The sequence below is a fragment of the Chanos chanos genome, chromosome 9, assembly GCF_902362185.1.
Source record: "Chanos chanos chromosome 9, fChaCha1.1, whole genome shotgun sequence".
NCBI classification, from domain to species: Eukaryota; Metazoa; Chordata; class Actinopteri; order Gonorynchiformes; family Chanidae; genus Chanos; species Chanos chanos.
Genome location: NC_044503.1, coordinates 25,854,387 through 25,870,322, shown reverse-complemented (window position 1 = coordinate 25,870,322; position 15,936 = coordinate 25,854,387). Strand labels below are relative to the sequence as shown.

Below are 15,936 nucleotides of genomic sequence, written 5' to 3'. Positions count from 1 at the left end.
TCATATATCTATATAAGACTTTAATTTGATTTCTCAAGTGTCACCCTTCGTTACCTGAAACTGTTTTCTTGTCTAATGATCTTAGCAGATTGAGTGGGGTAATGAATATGCAGTGGTAATGACCCTGTCATTGGTGTTTTGTCAAAGAAAGCGATGTATTATCTATTAACAATAGGTTAAAACTAACGGTACACTGAAAAAAAAGGGCAAAATTGTATGAATAGTCTTTGACTATGTATTCAGAGATAACTTTGAGTTGTCTTAGAGAAAAGGCGGTTAATTTGTTAAAGTGTGTGTGTCAGTACAGGTTATCATTGGTGTATACTTTTAACTTTACCTTTGCATTTGTATGGTTTGTATTAAACTATGTGCTTGTGTGCATGGGGTGGTACTTTGTAATAGGGTGTTTTTTGTCCATTTTGTTTTGTTGTTTTCAGTTGATATCTGAGTGAGCAAGAACACTGCATGTTAACGCGTGTCAGGTTGTCTTGCGTCTGGTACTAACTCATCCGCTGTTAATTGTGTTAGCTCCGCAGCTGTCTGGCTATGTCAGGGCCAGATTGGACATAACGCTACAGGCTCTCTCTCTCTCTCTCTCTCTCTCTCTCTCTCTCTCTCTCACACTCTCTCACTCAGCTTCTCTTCCACTGGGATGAGCTTACAGCCTCAGTCAGTGTATCACAGTCCCACTGGAGTCGCTCTCACCCGTCAGCACTCCTTCCACAGTACAGTGTTCCCTGGCTTTTTACTGCCTCGCTCCCCACACTGACTCATACACGTTTAGCGCCGCGTTCCAAACGTGTAACAACCAGACCGGTCCAATGACGGAGCTGCTAAACTAACGGAACTTTTGGATCAGGTGCGGAATGGGAACGACCGGACCAGGAACGTCGCCCCGCAAAAAAAGGCGTAGCCCCACCCCTACCCTCCCCGTTCACATACGGATTGAAACAGTCTCATCATGTACCACCACCCAGCACTTGCACAGATTTTATTTTTTTTTTTTTTTAAGAGCTTGACCCTTCTCTAACTGGCCCCAGGGCAGGACACTGTGAAGGAGAGTGCGGACAGAGATGTGGGGTAGGAGGGGAGGGCGTGAGATAGAAAACGGGGGGGGGGGGGGGGGGGGGGGGGGGGGGGGGGGGGGGGGGGGCCTTTACTCCTCCAAACCTTCTGCTCGTGACCTGTGTCTGAAGCAGGTGGCTCCTTCGGTTCTCCACTCAGACACGACAGGGCTGAATGTCAGGCCTCATCAACACATGGCAGAGAGGTTCCAGACTGTCGTCTCTCTCCGTCTCCCTCCTTCTTTCCCTGTTTTTCCTCCTTCCGCCTGCACACGTCCAGCCACCCAGTCCCCACCAACTCCTTCAGCTTTGCTCCTTAACACTTTTATTAGCACAGCACCGAGCCTGGAAATGGTGGCGGAATGATGGACAGAATCACCAACCAATGGAGTAACAGGGAGTTTAGATCCTAGCTTTGTGGTTGTTGGAGGGTCATCACATTAACATCTTAACCCAACAAGACAAGTTGACCTTAGCTTTAACCTCTGAGGTACCACGTCAGGATAACTGGCCTTCCCGAAAGGCAGACCAGTCTTAGAACCAACAGGTTACCATGGCTTTGGCCCTGGCCGCCCATCTGCCTCACACGTCTGCCCCACACATCTGGCGTTGCCCAGATTAGGGGCCAACCCAAGGAGGTCCCCAGGGAATCACACTACATAAGGACAGCTTTCCCGTCTCCTGTACCGCAGCCCGTTTTCCGCAAGATTAACCTTGGCAACCTATCGTGATACAAAAAGTATTGACGGTCTGTAATAGTATCGCCTGTGCCCTTCAATCACAGTGAATCTCGGTGCCTCTGTGTCTGTGATTTGTCTCAATTCTCAGAATTAGAATCCTTTTTACTGTGCAATACTTAGATAATACTTTGATAGTACTACACAGATATTAACCAAAGTTCAGAGAACGTTGCACAATGGGCCTCTACCAATTAACACAAAAATGTAATTGAGAGAAGAAAAAAAAACATGATGGAAAGGGTAGCTGTCATTATTAATGTGTAATTTTCTCTTTGGACCTTAAATACTCTCACACAGGCTATTTTTTTTTTCTTTTTCATTTAACTGCCCTCTCATTTCGGTCAGAAAGACTTTGGGGGGATTTTTTCTCTCTCTTTTTACTTTATTTAATTTTTTCCTTAACAAATTAAGACAGAGGCAAGTCTTTATTTGTTTGTGTTTGACCTCAGCTGGTTGAATGGAAGCTGATAGAATGAAATAAATGGCAGCTTTGAAGAGCCCGAAAACCTGCAGGGAGAAGCAGACTCTCTGACAGCACCATAAAAAGAGGAAGACCTTGAGCAAAGAGAATAGTCATTCTTCTCTCTCTTTTTGCATCTGTGTGCTGCTGGATGCTTGTGTGCTCGTGTGCGTGCGTGCGTGTGCAGCCCTTTTGTGTCTGCGTACTGTGTTTTCTAAGATTCAGTGTGTGTAATGTGGTTTCTTAGCTAGCGTTTTGTAATTGCTGCAGGGTTTTGTGTGTGTGTGTGTGTTTGGGTATTTCTGTCTGAAAGACCTCTATCCTTCTTTCGCAGGGCTCCACGGTTTAAGGGTTATCAGCAGCAGGACAGTCAGGAGCTGCTTCACTACCTGCTGGACTCAATACGGGTGGAGGAGACCAAGGTGAGACTGCTCTCCCACAGTGACAACATTTCTCTCTCTCTCTCTCTCTCTCTCTCTCTCTCTGTCTCTCTCTCTCTCTGTCTCTCTCTCGCTCTCTCTCTCTCTGTCTCTCTCGCTCTCTCTCGCTCTCTCTCTCTCTCTCTCTCTCTGTCTCTCTCTCTCTCTCTGACTCTCTCTCGCTCTCTGGCTCTCTCTCACTCTCTCTCTCTCTGTCTCTCTCTCTCTCTCTCTCTCTGAACACTTGATCACTTCTCTGCTTTCCTCTCTTTGTGCAAGACTGACAAAGCCAACGCCAGACTTGTTACTGGAGTGTTGTATTTTCCCCTTATTTTTCTCACATTCAAACTCCCTTGATTACTCTGTTCAGCATCACCTTCAGACTCAAATTATCTTTGATTTGACCGAAAATACAGGTTTTACCAAAAATGAGCTCATTCGTCAATAGGTGTAACACTCACAGGTGCCGTACGACATGTGGCTTTGCACATCAGGACAGAGAGCAAACAGTTTTACATGGATAAGTACGAGTGAGTTTGTGCTTGCCTATTGGATGTACACCTTCTTGTCACAAGCTGTAGTGAGTGAATAAAAAAGTACTTAACGCAGATATCTTGATTAATTGAGGCTTAGTTGTGTGCGACCCACCCTGCAGTGCATTTTGCTGGATTGAGACTGGAGTTGTGTGCTGACTCCCGAGTTGTTCCCTTTAAACCACACACTGACAGATTTTCTTTTTTTTTTCTAATATGGTTTGCCATGAAATTGAAGAAAAAAAATGGTTGCAAGTTGGTGAAAAAAGGTAGTAGTCAAAGAAAGCAAAAACAAAATACTTGGAATATCAGTTTAGGAATAATTACTCAGGCACCTGTGGGGTCTGATTCATGCAAAGCCTTTTTTGTGTGTGTGTGTGTGTGTGTATGTATGTAATTCTTCTTCTTTTCCAAATCATCAGTTACTCATTTTTTTTCTTTGCATCTCTTCCTCACACTGGCCCCTCACTTCAGTAAACCAGGCTAACGCATATTCCACCCAATACGTGTGTGAAACCGATTACTTACTCATTTATCCGAGTCGTGAAGCTCTGTTAATTAGGCCGTTTACCGGTCTCTACCTGCAACCGCACAGGCGTCTGACTCTCTTTGGCCCGTGCTGAGTCAAAAGGGAGAGAACGCCCCTGGTCCATTCCCTCGTCCAAACCGTCACGGCCGGTTTGCCTCGCCTCGCCTCTCTCTCCCAGCCGGGATCCGGCGCGTCGCAAGGCACGGCTGGAATTTGGTGCAGCGTAACCGCAGACGGCGGAAGGACACACCTCTTACACTCCAACAAAGAGCGAGTACCTCAATAGGTCTGGCTCAGATTTCTGTCGTCCGCTACCTGCCAGAAATCGCGAAGCACCATTATCTTTGGCGAACGGGCACAGGCACGGACGCTATCTGGGCAGAGTCTCACAATCACTTAGCAATTTGTCGCCGCTTTGTCGGGGAACCGACGTAGCCAGAGCCGACCTTGAAAGGAGGAGCGTCTGGCCTCTTTCTTTTTTTTTTTTTTTTTTTTTTTGGCGGGGGGGGGGGGGGGCGGGGGGGGGTTGGCTGTTGTTTGGAAGCCACGGGCTGACCCAAACGGGTCCACCAGTGGACCTCTTCACCGCTGGGTAGCGTAGCAGGTGTGAGGCAGAGTGGTCAGCGCCATGCCCGGTGGGGCTCATTCAGACCTGTGAATGCTGACAGTTGTGCCACTTAGGAGCACTGCAAGTGGCACGACCAGCTCTCATTGTCTGCCCTGGGAAACAGGCAGCTGCTGAATGGGCCTTTGTGCTCCGGGTTCCACCTCCTCTCTCTCGCAAACCCCCCCCCAACCCCCCAACCCCCAAAACCCAAGTCACGGGAGCCGGGGGAGGAGGAAGAGGGGGAACGTCGCCCCTGTTCGAACGCTCCTTTTACACGCGCTGTGCGTACCTGTGCTCGGGCGTGTCACCGAGATGTGAAAGTGTAGGCTCGTCTGAGACAAAGTCAAAAACAGATCAGACGCTGAACTGCGTGGATAGTACAGAAATGTGTGTGGAATAGTGTTTGGCAGGTTTAAAGCTTTGTCTTGTTCTTTGTACTAACATGTACTAACTTGGTGGCTTAAAACTTTCTGCTCTGTCACACTAGAATGCTGTACATAAGCGTTCGCACACACACACACACATATGTATATATAAACATATTTGAGTGTTTTTTGGAGATCTGTTATATGTGAGATTAGCTCTTGCTTGCTCCCTCTCTCCTGTGCGCGCCCCGTGCTCGGCCACCAACGCCGGCACCAAAAGATTTGTGTTGATTGACCATTAGTATCACCACAAAAAAAATATGCTAATTAAGCATTAATAATTATCAGCAATTAGCTGCTGGCAAATTGTACCAGTGTGGCTTTTTGGTCTGCTCCACAAAATGCACCTCCTTAAGAGTGTGGTGGGGGCAAGAGCACTGTTATTTTTGGGGTTTTTGGGGGGGGGGGGTGGTAGCAGTTAATTAGTGTGTGGTGTAGCCAGGCCCAACACAGGGAGGTCGGGACAGTGAGGATAAAGCAATAGGATTAACCAGGCTTTTGACCCAAATAGCCAGTCCCCTGCATGGAGAAGGGGGAGGGGGGGGCGGTTAAAGAACAATAGGGGGATGACTGATATAGCCCCCCCCCTCCCCCAGACAGACCCCTGACCCCCCACAGAAAACCCTCCACCTTGACCAATTATCTATTGATTGGTGCTTTACAGCGGCAGTGTCTCCTCACAGCTCTCTCACCAACACAGTCAGTGACCGTGTCACTTTTGATTAAGACCACGGTCGCTAACGCCGACACACACACACACGCACGCACACACACACACACACGCACGCACGCACGCACATGCTCTGTGTGTATACGCTCTCACTCACTCACTCACACACAGAACACACGTCTGTGACACACCATTACTTAACCATCCCCACCCTACACAGACACACACACACACACACACACACACACACGGATACACACAACCTACATGCTCACATATGCTGTCTGAACCACACATGCTTAAACAGATGCTCTGTAAAGCTTAATAAGCAAAGACACACACATGCACACTTACCTTTTCCGTTTACACTTGGTTTATTATATGAGCACAGGGTTATGGATATTATGTTACGGATATTGTTTTATTATACAGTGGAAAAACCTAACCGTTTTTGTTCACGTGCAAAACAGACGCTATAATGTCCAATTAAGTCATTAGTGTTGTAATGCCTTTTTACTGCAGTACTAAATGTGGAAAAACTGTTCCTTCGCCATTAGAGCAGTTCCGTAGCATTTGTTAGTCTTTATTCCAACTAAGCATGTCATAATTTGTCCTGTCTGTGTTAAGGTTTTATGCTTCAGAATAACTCACAATTTGTGTTTCTGACTGACAGCGGGTCAAAGCGGGGATCCTCAAAGCATTTAATAACCCCACAGAGAAAACGGCAGATGACGAGACCAAACGCCAAGTCAAAGGTCTGTCCTTGCTCCACTGTGCATGACTCAGAATGGCTATATCACCATCTAGTGGCAATGTCTTAAAGTAGCTTTGGCTCTGCCTGTAATGCTGCGATGCCTTGTTAGTGTTACTAACATTTAAAAAAAAAAAATGTTAAAACGGTAAGGAATATCATACATTTCAAGGTTTTTGTTTATTGTAGGCATATGTTTAAAAAGGTGCGTCTCAGAAAATAGCACTGAATCATTTTTTCATTCATCAGATCCAGGTTTTGTCAAAATGACAATATGTACAGTCCTGTCTATGAAAATGTTTATCATCTGGTACATTACTTGTTTATTTACTAATATGCAGCCAGTTTTCTCCCTAGACTGTGTCTTTTGTATTTGTTTTGTTTTTGTACTTACGTGGGTTTTTTTTTTTTTTTCTTTTTCTTTTTCTTTGAGCTATTTGAAATATATTTTATATCATAAACCACTTTATGCATATTTTTTTTTGTCATTTTTTTTGATAGACTAAACATGACATTCGTTCATTGTAAGATAAATCTTTCAGTTGGTGTGTGGTGTGAAAACAGTGTGTTTTTCTTCTTAACAGCGTATGGGAAAGAAGGTGTGAAGATGAATTTTGTTGATCGCATCTTTGTTGGAGAATTGACCAACACTATTATGTGTGAGGAATGTGAACATGTAAGTATAGCAGAAGAATGCACGTGTATGTGTGTGCATTTACCCATGTATGTGTTTATGTGTTTATGTGTTGTGTTGGGTTTTTTTTTCGTTTTGTTTTTCATCTTTTTTTTTTTGTTCACGAAACTACAAAAGACGCGTTGAGATCGTATTGAAATACAACTCTCAAGAAGCAGCCTCAAGAAATTCTTCAGTTACTGTTGCGGTGTTGTCGTTTTTCTTTATTCTTTTTTTTCCTGTCAGTAAACCGAGGTGCGTGTCACTGTTGCGCTATATTGTTTACGTTCCTCCACCACTCAAGGCAATAGCCTGAGATGCCCACAGCTCTGTTACACTTACAAATGACCTTCACTTGTTTGTTTGTTTGTTTGTTTGTTTTTTTCTTTTTCCTCTCCTCCTCAGATCTCCACAGTTAAGGAGGCCTTCATTGACATCTCCCTTCCTATCATCGAGGAGAGGGTGAGGTTTAGGACTAGATTCAATACATATACATATCTATGTGTATGTGTGTGTGTATGTATATGTATATACACATACACACACACACACACACACACACACACACACACACATATATATATATATATATATATATATATATATATATATATATATGTGTGTGTGTGTGATTTTATTTTTATTTATTTATTTATTTATTTTTATTTACCTCTAAATTTGTCTTTATTGCCGGAACACACGGACCACTGATTTTCCCGTGTCTGATCTGACAGTGATGTTGTAATACAGTTGATGACCTTTTCCTGGTGTGGGGTCTGTATGGACTACTGACTTGTCTGAACTATACACTGTTTTTTTTTTTTCACAGATTTCCAAACCCACCAATCCTGGCAGAGGCGGGAAATGTGGCCGGGAACAGGATCCATTGCCCTCCCATGGAGAGGAGACGTCAGCAGCACATTCTCAGGGAAACAGGAACAGCAGAAGGTTGAGTGGACAGGTAACAGAGAACTTTACGTGTGTAACATGTTTGGATGGGACTTTCATATGTGTAGACTTTTAGCCACATAGAGGATGCCGAGCAAGATAACAGGAAAACCATGCGTTGTGTACATGTTGTTTTCTAATTCACTAATTCTGAATGTGTTTGTGTGTGTGTGTGTGTGTGTGTGTGTGTTAGAAACTGCATAGCCGAAGATTGTCTTCTGGCCAAGAGGACAGAGGAGCAGACTGTTTCTCCAGCCGGCAGGAGGAGGAGCTTTGTGTGGCCGGGCATGGATTGGGTGGTTTGCGAACGGGCGGGTCAGGCAGCCAATCGGACGGCAGCGAGAAAAACTCCAATCCTCAGGACAGCAGCAATGACGCCGACAGCGAGGCCTCGGAGAGCGAGTGGTCACCCCGGGTCCCGGCCGCTCCGACCCACAGCGCCGCCGCAGACAGAACCCTCGTTCAAACCCCCGGCCCGATCACCGCCCCCACCCTCAACCATTACCCAAACCCAAACCCGTGCCCCGTGTCCCTGCCCTCCCTCAGGCCGCACCAAGGGGGCGCTGTGGAGCAGCTCGTCAGCGCCGTCTCTAAGCTGGGATTGGTCCACACGTCGGCGGAGACTCTGCCCATTGGACACAGCTCAGAGGATCAGGTGGAGTCCCAGCCAAAGGAGAGACTGCAGCAGCAGCAGCAGCATCAGCACCATCACCACCACCAGGGGGCGTTCCAGGCACTTTCCCACAGTTACACGCCCAGTTCCAAAGAGTGCTCTGTCCAGTCCTGTCTGCACCAGTTCACCTCCGTGGAGCTGCTCATGGGAAACAACAAGCTGCTGTGTGAAAACTGCACCGAGAGAAAACAGAGGCAGCTACGGAAGAGTGGAAGCACAGGTGAGCGCAGTGAAACCCCCCCCCCGAAACCTCAGCCAATCAATCAATCAATCAATACATAAATAAATAAGTCAGTCCGAGCCTGACGAACCAAAACCAAAAAACTGTAAAGGTCGGATCCTGAACCTGTCCTGAATTGAAACACCCCATGTTTGTACTCAGAGGTGTACCGTTGTCTGCTTGACACTCTTTCACTGTCTGTTACTCGTTCATATGAATGCTTTATTCATTTAGAAGGTGCTTATGTCCAAAATGCCCGTAGGTTAACGCCATTCAGGTGTGGTTTGACGTGCAGTTTCTCGTGTGTGCGTGTGTGTGTGTGTTTGTCTCCACAGAGAAGAAGGCAGAGAAGGTCTACACTAGCGCGCGCAAACAGATGCTCATTTCGGCCTTGCCTCCCGTGGTCACCCTTCATCTCAAACGTTTTCATCAGGTCTCTTCACTCTCTCCTCAGCCGTTTCATTTTCCTCTTTATTACCTTTGCCACATCCTTTGACAGATACACGCCTGAAAAGAAAGCAAGCTAACATTTTTCAGAGAATAGACAGTCACCACTTTCTAAGTACATACAGCGTAAGAAGAGCACACAGCACAAAACAGCACAAAAAATCTTTTAAGCAGCTGACACTTACAGTGTACAGACCAGATAATGTAGTTGGCTTACGTATGTTTCAATGCATACATCTATTTCCGAAACAAAGCACAAGTGAAAATATTAAAAACTTTGCTGTACTGTTTTATTTTTCTTTGAGTGCTTATACTGAATAGAGTTGATATCAGTCTCATTATGAAGGCTCAGGTTCACATATGTGTGTCAAAGTTGATCAGTTGTGTCTGATGTCTGTAATTATGCAGCGTTGTGGTTCGTTGTATCCTAAATACAGTTTTATTGTATTTAATTGCTGTTTATTTTATTAATATCTATTTTTTTTTTTGCCTTTGAAACTGAAGGCGGGGATGAATTTGCGGAAAGTGAATCGTCATGTCGACTTCCCCCTTATCCTGGACCTGGCACCGTTCTGCTCTGCGTCGTGTAAGGTGTGTGTGAATTTTTCTCCGAGGCCTAAAAAGAATTGTTGGCCCCTCAATTAGTATTTCAAGTATGCTGCTCCATTCAAATCTCCCTTTCATGGATTGATGTGTGTGTGTGTGTGCGTGTGTGTCTCAGAACTCCGGCTCAGGCGAGCGTGTGCTCTACAGTCTGTATGGGATCGTGGAACACAGCGGTTCCATGCGCGGCGGCCACTACGCGGCTTACGTGAAGGTACGCAGCCCTCAGCGGAAACCAGAGCAACGCAGGAACCAGTCAGGTGAGAAGTCAGCCCACCTTTCTCCTCCTCCTCCTCCTTCTTCTTCTTCCCTTTTTTTGTTTTTTTTTTTTGGCTCCTCCTCTGAAAGCAAAGCGGTTAGGTGAGTGTTGTTTGCATCTTTCTGTAGCTGCCCCGCCAACCTCACAGACCCCCCCCCCCCACTAATCCTGTTTTCCACACAGCCTTGAAGATGTTGTCGCCACTGTGATGACAGGGGCCTGCCCATTGGTTTTTTTGTACGCTGTGGCATTCATAGATGCATTTTCTCCTTTTCCCCCTGTCAAGGAGACCACTTTTTGATTTTTTTTTTTTTTTTGTCAACAGTTCTCAAACATATTGGTAAAAGGCCTGTTTAAAAAAAAAAAAAACCCTAAATAAATAAATAACTAAATAAAAGGAGTTTGTTGTTGGGGGGGCGTAATTGTTGTCTCAGATAACGAAACGCGAGTGGTACAAAACCTGAGGCTGCATTGTGACTTGGCCACAACGAGGTCAGAGGGACCTGACGCGGCGGCTGAAAGGCTCCTTTACCGGAGAGAGACGTGGAGGGAGAAAAAAAAAGAAATTTTTGTTTTTCTTTCCTTCAACTCACCCCCCCCCCCCCCAAAAAAACCTCTCCATTATTTGCCAAACATCTCGGCATGTTCCTTTTCCTCGGTCGCTCTCTTTTTTTTTTTCTCTCTCTCTCTTTTTTTTCTTTCTTTCTCTCTTTCTTTGCCTTTACCAAACACAATCAGATGTCAGGCACAACATGGTTACTTTTCACAAGAAATTTGGCCCAACTCGCTCAGCCCCCTCTCTCGCACGCATAACAGACAACCGTGCGGTGGCTTTGTAGCTCTGCTGAGGTTACATAGGGCATTTGCATTTGTCAGTTAAAATAATAAAAAAAAAAGGTGCAGAGATGGGTTTTGTGACTGGTCTTCTTTATCGTGGTAGTACAGACAAAGAAGAGGAGAGGAGAAGAGCACAAGATGTTACTACGACTGAGTCATGATTTTAAACATTAAAGAAAACACTTTCTCAGGCCAAAATATACCCAAGCCGCACAGGGCCTTTGGTTTTGAATGTCTTAGATAATGAATAACCTTCACCCAGATCTGAGGGAGAAACGAGACATTTCTGGTTTTTCTGCTGGATCCTCAGTTTCATGCCGCCAGTAAATGACCAGGCGCAAATGACCATCCATCTATGTGCGAAGGTGAAGGTTTTGTAAGGAAGATTTCGTAAGAGTAGAAAGGCAGACATTTATGTATGGATCGTCTGAGTGATGTGTGCATCTCCTCTGACCTTAATATCACAGAGAGGATTCTGTAAGGCCCCACGGTTACGTTACCTATGCTAACGTCTGAGTGTTTCAGACGCCTGAAACAAAAGACACTTCGGTGTATGGAATAAAAGTCTCTATTCGAATAGAGATAATATCTGACTGACCGACGGGCTACCAGGCCATCTTGTTGTTCTGGGGTATTGTTTGTTTTGTTCGCCTGAAACGTTGCTTTTTTTTTTTTTTTTTTTTCTTTGACAGTCTATGTGTGTGTGTGTTTGGTTTTTTTTTTTTTTTGGCCCCAGGTACCCGAGAGGCCGTCTCCGCCCCGCCGGGCCAGTGGGTGTACGTGAGCGACACCAACGTCCAGACCGTTCCGGAATCCAGAGTGCTCAACTCTCAGGCTTATCTGCTCTTTTATGAAGAACTGTTGTAGGACTGCAGGGAACAGCTCCACCTCCAGCCGTCTCCAAGACAACAAGGAACAGAAAACCTGCTGAAGATCTATCTGCGTCGGTCCCTAAAGATCACAGGGCTCACAGTGCATGCCAGTGGTCCTGAGCATGGGGAGAAAAAGGGGAGGTTCTTATGACATCATAGCCAGACCATAAAGCACTGGAGCTCCGCCCACGTCGTACCATCGGGGCCAATAGAGTAGTTTGTTTTCTGCTGTCTGTTATTCATAAAAAAAACAAGAAAAAATTGGAAAGAATGGTAGAAAGGAGCGGGGTTCGTGGGATTCAGGAGAAATGCAGAGTCTATTATATTCTAAGTCATTTCTAAAGATTATTTATATTTTATTGTAAATTTGAATTGCAGAAAGGCATGGGGTTTTTTTGTTTGTTTGTTTGTTTTTGTTTTTTGGGGGGTTTTTTGGTGCTGAAAGGGGGGAAAAAAAGTGATTTTTTTTTTTTTTCTTTCTAAAATGTTTTTGTAAGAACGAATGCCAAAGATGAAGTGAACAGGAGCCTGGAGATGAGAAAAAGGAAAGAGTTGTTATGGTTGGACGACAAGGAGGCGGGGACAAGTCAGTGAAGTGCCAAAGGAAGGCGTCTTTGGGCCGCGTCACGTGTCTGCGGTAATAAAGCAAGCCCGGGGCACTATGCAGCTTTGTGGATTTGTGGTTTGGTTTCAATAGGGTGTTTGGCCAGTTTTTTTTTTTTGTTTTTTTTTTTACCATATGGCAGATTACATTTAAATCTCATACAGACATACACATACTTACTCACACACTCACATGCCAGTATACAAAACCCACCAAGAATTTTATGTTCAAAGCAGCGCATTGTGATACATTCACAAAGCAGCTGTGCAATAACACACACACACACGGTTGCCTGGTTACTGGACAATAAACAGCAAATGTTTTCATATTTTTTCTTCTTTTTTTTTTCTTTCATGATTTTCGAGTCCAGCTTTAGTTTGGTTAACAGCCGTTCACACACCTGCAGAACATGCCAGAATTTCCGGACTCGTCACGTGAAACAAACAGCGGCTCGCATTTTGCCTGTAACTGAACTTTAAAAAAAGAAGAAGAATAAAAATGATACATTATTTTAAAAATTTTAATGAAATGATTTAAGTTAATTCTGCTTAATATACTGTAATGCAGTATTTCCCAGTCAGGACACGGACTGAAAAGGGAAAAATTATAGTGCTAATTTGGACTCCATTACCTGAAGTCTTTTTGCAGCTATGATGGTGCCTACAGAAAAAAAAAAACCAGTTAAACATTACTTTGCATGTCTTCAATAGATAAAGGAATAATGCCTAACAATGCATAAGGAGTGTAATCTATGTTTAGCAGCAATATACCTGTATGTATAGTACTGTGTATATATATATAGATATATATATAGAGAGAGAGAAAGAAATTATCATATTGAATACTGTAACTTACGCATAAAATACAATACCATGTGCATTCATGGTGATTCAGGCTACAGGGTTTGGTTTTTTGTTTTTTTGTTTTTTGTTGTTTTTTTCCTACATTGTTGCTTGAATGTTATGGACTTTATCTAATATGAGTTATGATCATAATTATCATTAAAGCCGCTGTGGATCATATTCATTTGGGAAAAAAAAAATACATCTAGCTCGAGATTAAGAGCTATCTGTGCTTGATGTTTTCATTCTTGTGAGTGGATTTTTACAATTTTCTTCTCTTTTGAAAATGTGAATATAGAGAATGTGTGTTCATCTTTTCGTTTGTGTCATCTTTCATTCTCTCTCTTTCACTCTTTTTAGTCTGTTTCTCCCTCTCTGTCTGTGTATCTGTCCATCTGTGTATCTTCGTCTTTGCATCTCCCTTGCTGTCGCTACCTCCATTGCTCACTCTCTCGCACTCTCTCTCTCTCTCTCTCTGTATATATATATATTGAGACATTGTCAGCCATTAGCCTGCACTGTCACTGTGGATCACATGGTGCCATTTTCACTCTGTCGTCGTGCCGATGCGCAGTGACGGGTGCAAAGGCGCCCTGTTTTGGAACATGTCGCGAGCTGGTGAAGAGGAGGTGGGTGTGGAATCGGGAAAAGGGCAGTGTCCAAAACCATCCCGTCGTCGGTTTGCCTGCCCCCAACCCACCAACCCACACACACACACACACACACACACGTCCTTGTTTGGTGACATCGAAATCAAGCTGTTATACCGTCACAGCCGGGTGTCAAACCACCAACGAGCAAGTGCAATCTTTGAGAAAAGCAAGTGTCTATTTATAAAAGCTGAGGGGTTTTTTTTTCTTTCCTTCTTCTTCTTCTTCTTCTTTTCTTGCTTTAAGTCGTGGCGTCGGTTCAACGTGATTTGATCTCACTTAATGACAGAGGCTGAATCTTCCTCCCTCTGTCAGCACTGACTGGAGACCCTGATCCAGCAGAATGAGTAAAAGGCCCTTCTTCTTCTTCCTCATACAAACAACCAGCCGACTCTGCCTGAACATCACACAGTCTCAACCAAGCATTTTTTTTTTTTATGACATCAAGACAAATCTGTCAACTGGACATGCACATTAACCTCAACTAAACTGATGCTAAAACCTAAGGATGAAGGGCAATTAGTGGCATTTTGTAAAAGGGGGGGGGGGAGGCCCTTAGGGCAGACATAACAAGTGGTCACATTTCATAAGGGTGTTATTTTTTTTTATTTTTTTTCCCTCTGTCAAGCTTCAGACAGATATTTCCCCCTGGAGTTGTAAGAGAGGAGACATACTTTTGAAGCAGGCTCCTTTACCACTTGCATTACAAACGCAGCATTTCGTGTGACAAGCTGCATATAACAGACGGCCCAAGTGTAGACTACAAAGTATACTGTGAAATTACAATATATTTTACAACATATCAAAACAACAGATGACCTGTGTGAGAGCAACAGATCAGCGCATCTGCTAAAACAGCAAAATTTCCTTCCTTTTTTTTCTTCCTGACTTGCATGTACAATGTACAGCTTTAGTTGCGTAAACTACATGTGACAGATGGAGAATATGCTGGAATGTGACAGCACATGAAACTTAAAAAGGTTGACTATAAAAAAAAAACACATCTTCCAAAGCCAGTTTTATCACAGAAATGCTAAGTGGTCTCATGGATATTAGGCATTTGATGCACCTGTTGTATTACTTGTCAGTTATTGAGTAATAATGATTAACTGAATAATTCTGATTTTTTTAAGATATGGAGAATAAAGCAATAGATACTGGCTTCTATATTACTCAGGCTATGTTTAGTAATAATCATAAGAATGTTCATTGGCGCTTTAAAAAGAGCCCATTATAATTGTGTGTGAGGTTGTGGGGTTTTAAGTGTTCCATATACACCACTAAAAAATCTGCTTGTTTAGTACTGTTAACAGATAGATAGAGTCAGATAGATGCATTTACAGTACACGTGCATTTTTAAAGCATATTCATCTGTATATGTGTGTATTCTGTATAGTCCAGTGTCCAACTAGTTATTCGTAACTAGTAACGTTCTCTATACATATGTGAATGTATAGAGAAGCATTTCACTTTAACAGGTGTGCTACTTTGATTTGGTAACATGGGATATTAAATTAGAGAAGTGTAACCGGTTTAATACTCATAGCTGTTTGTCACTGGGTTGAAAGTGTAGCTTAAAAATGCAGGGAAACAAATGCATTGAACTAAAAAATGAAGAAAACATAAGTGTACAGCTGTAGGTTTTGAAATATAATTTGCAAAATCAGAGGGTGACACTGGAAACCTTGCATATTGTACTTTTAATATACAGGTCACTGGATTCTCTAGACTGTTTCTTTGGTGAGTAAAGCATTCTCTAGTTTGGATTGAGAAGCTCTATTCAAATATAATTTTTGGTTTCACTTAGGTTAAACTTTTTCTAAGACTTTTCCCTGAAATGGCCTAATATCTTGAGAGAAAATAGTGTAAGCTACTTAAAAAGTATTATGATTATTATTATTACTATTATTATTATTACTACTACTACTACTACTATGTTTTAATTAATCCATTTCTATTTTTACAACTGACAGGTAAATTGTAAAACAATAGTAATAATGATAATTATTATTATTATTATTATTATTTACAATTTATCTGAGTTAGCTGTAATGGTGGCGACACAGTGTAACAGTCATAACATTAGTATTTCCGGGTCAAAAATATCTGG

At 43.4% G+C, this 15,936-nt stretch overlaps 1 protein-coding gene across 1 annotated transcript in view; it reads left to right on the top strand.

The window, feature by feature from the left end:
• Positions 1 to 12,043, top strand: part of usp45 (ubiquitin specific peptidase 45) — a 29,802-nt gene extending 17,759 nt beyond the window's left edge. The window contains exons 9-18 of the mRNA XM_030784014.1: positions 2,599 to 2,686; positions 6,121 to 6,202; positions 6,783 to 6,874; positions 7,277 to 7,333; positions 7,701 to 7,832; positions 8,013 to 8,712; positions 9,048 to 9,145; positions 9,664 to 9,750; positions 9,881 to 10,022; positions 11,595 to 12,043. Of these exons, the coding sequence (XP_030639874.1) occupies positions 2,599 to 2,686; positions 6,121 to 6,202; positions 6,783 to 6,874; positions 7,277 to 7,333; positions 7,701 to 7,832; positions 8,013 to 8,712; positions 9,048 to 9,145; positions 9,664 to 9,750; positions 9,881 to 10,022; positions 11,595 to 11,725 (1,609 nt within the window). The 3' untranslated portion in view covers positions 11,726 to 12,043. The remainder of the gene's footprint in view (positions 1 to 2,598; positions 2,687 to 6,120; positions 6,203 to 6,782; positions 6,875 to 7,276; positions 7,334 to 7,700; positions 7,833 to 8,012; positions 8,713 to 9,047; positions 9,146 to 9,663; positions 9,751 to 9,880; positions 10,023 to 11,594) is intronic.
• The last annotated feature ends 3,893 nt before the right edge of the window (positions 12,044 to 15,936 follow it).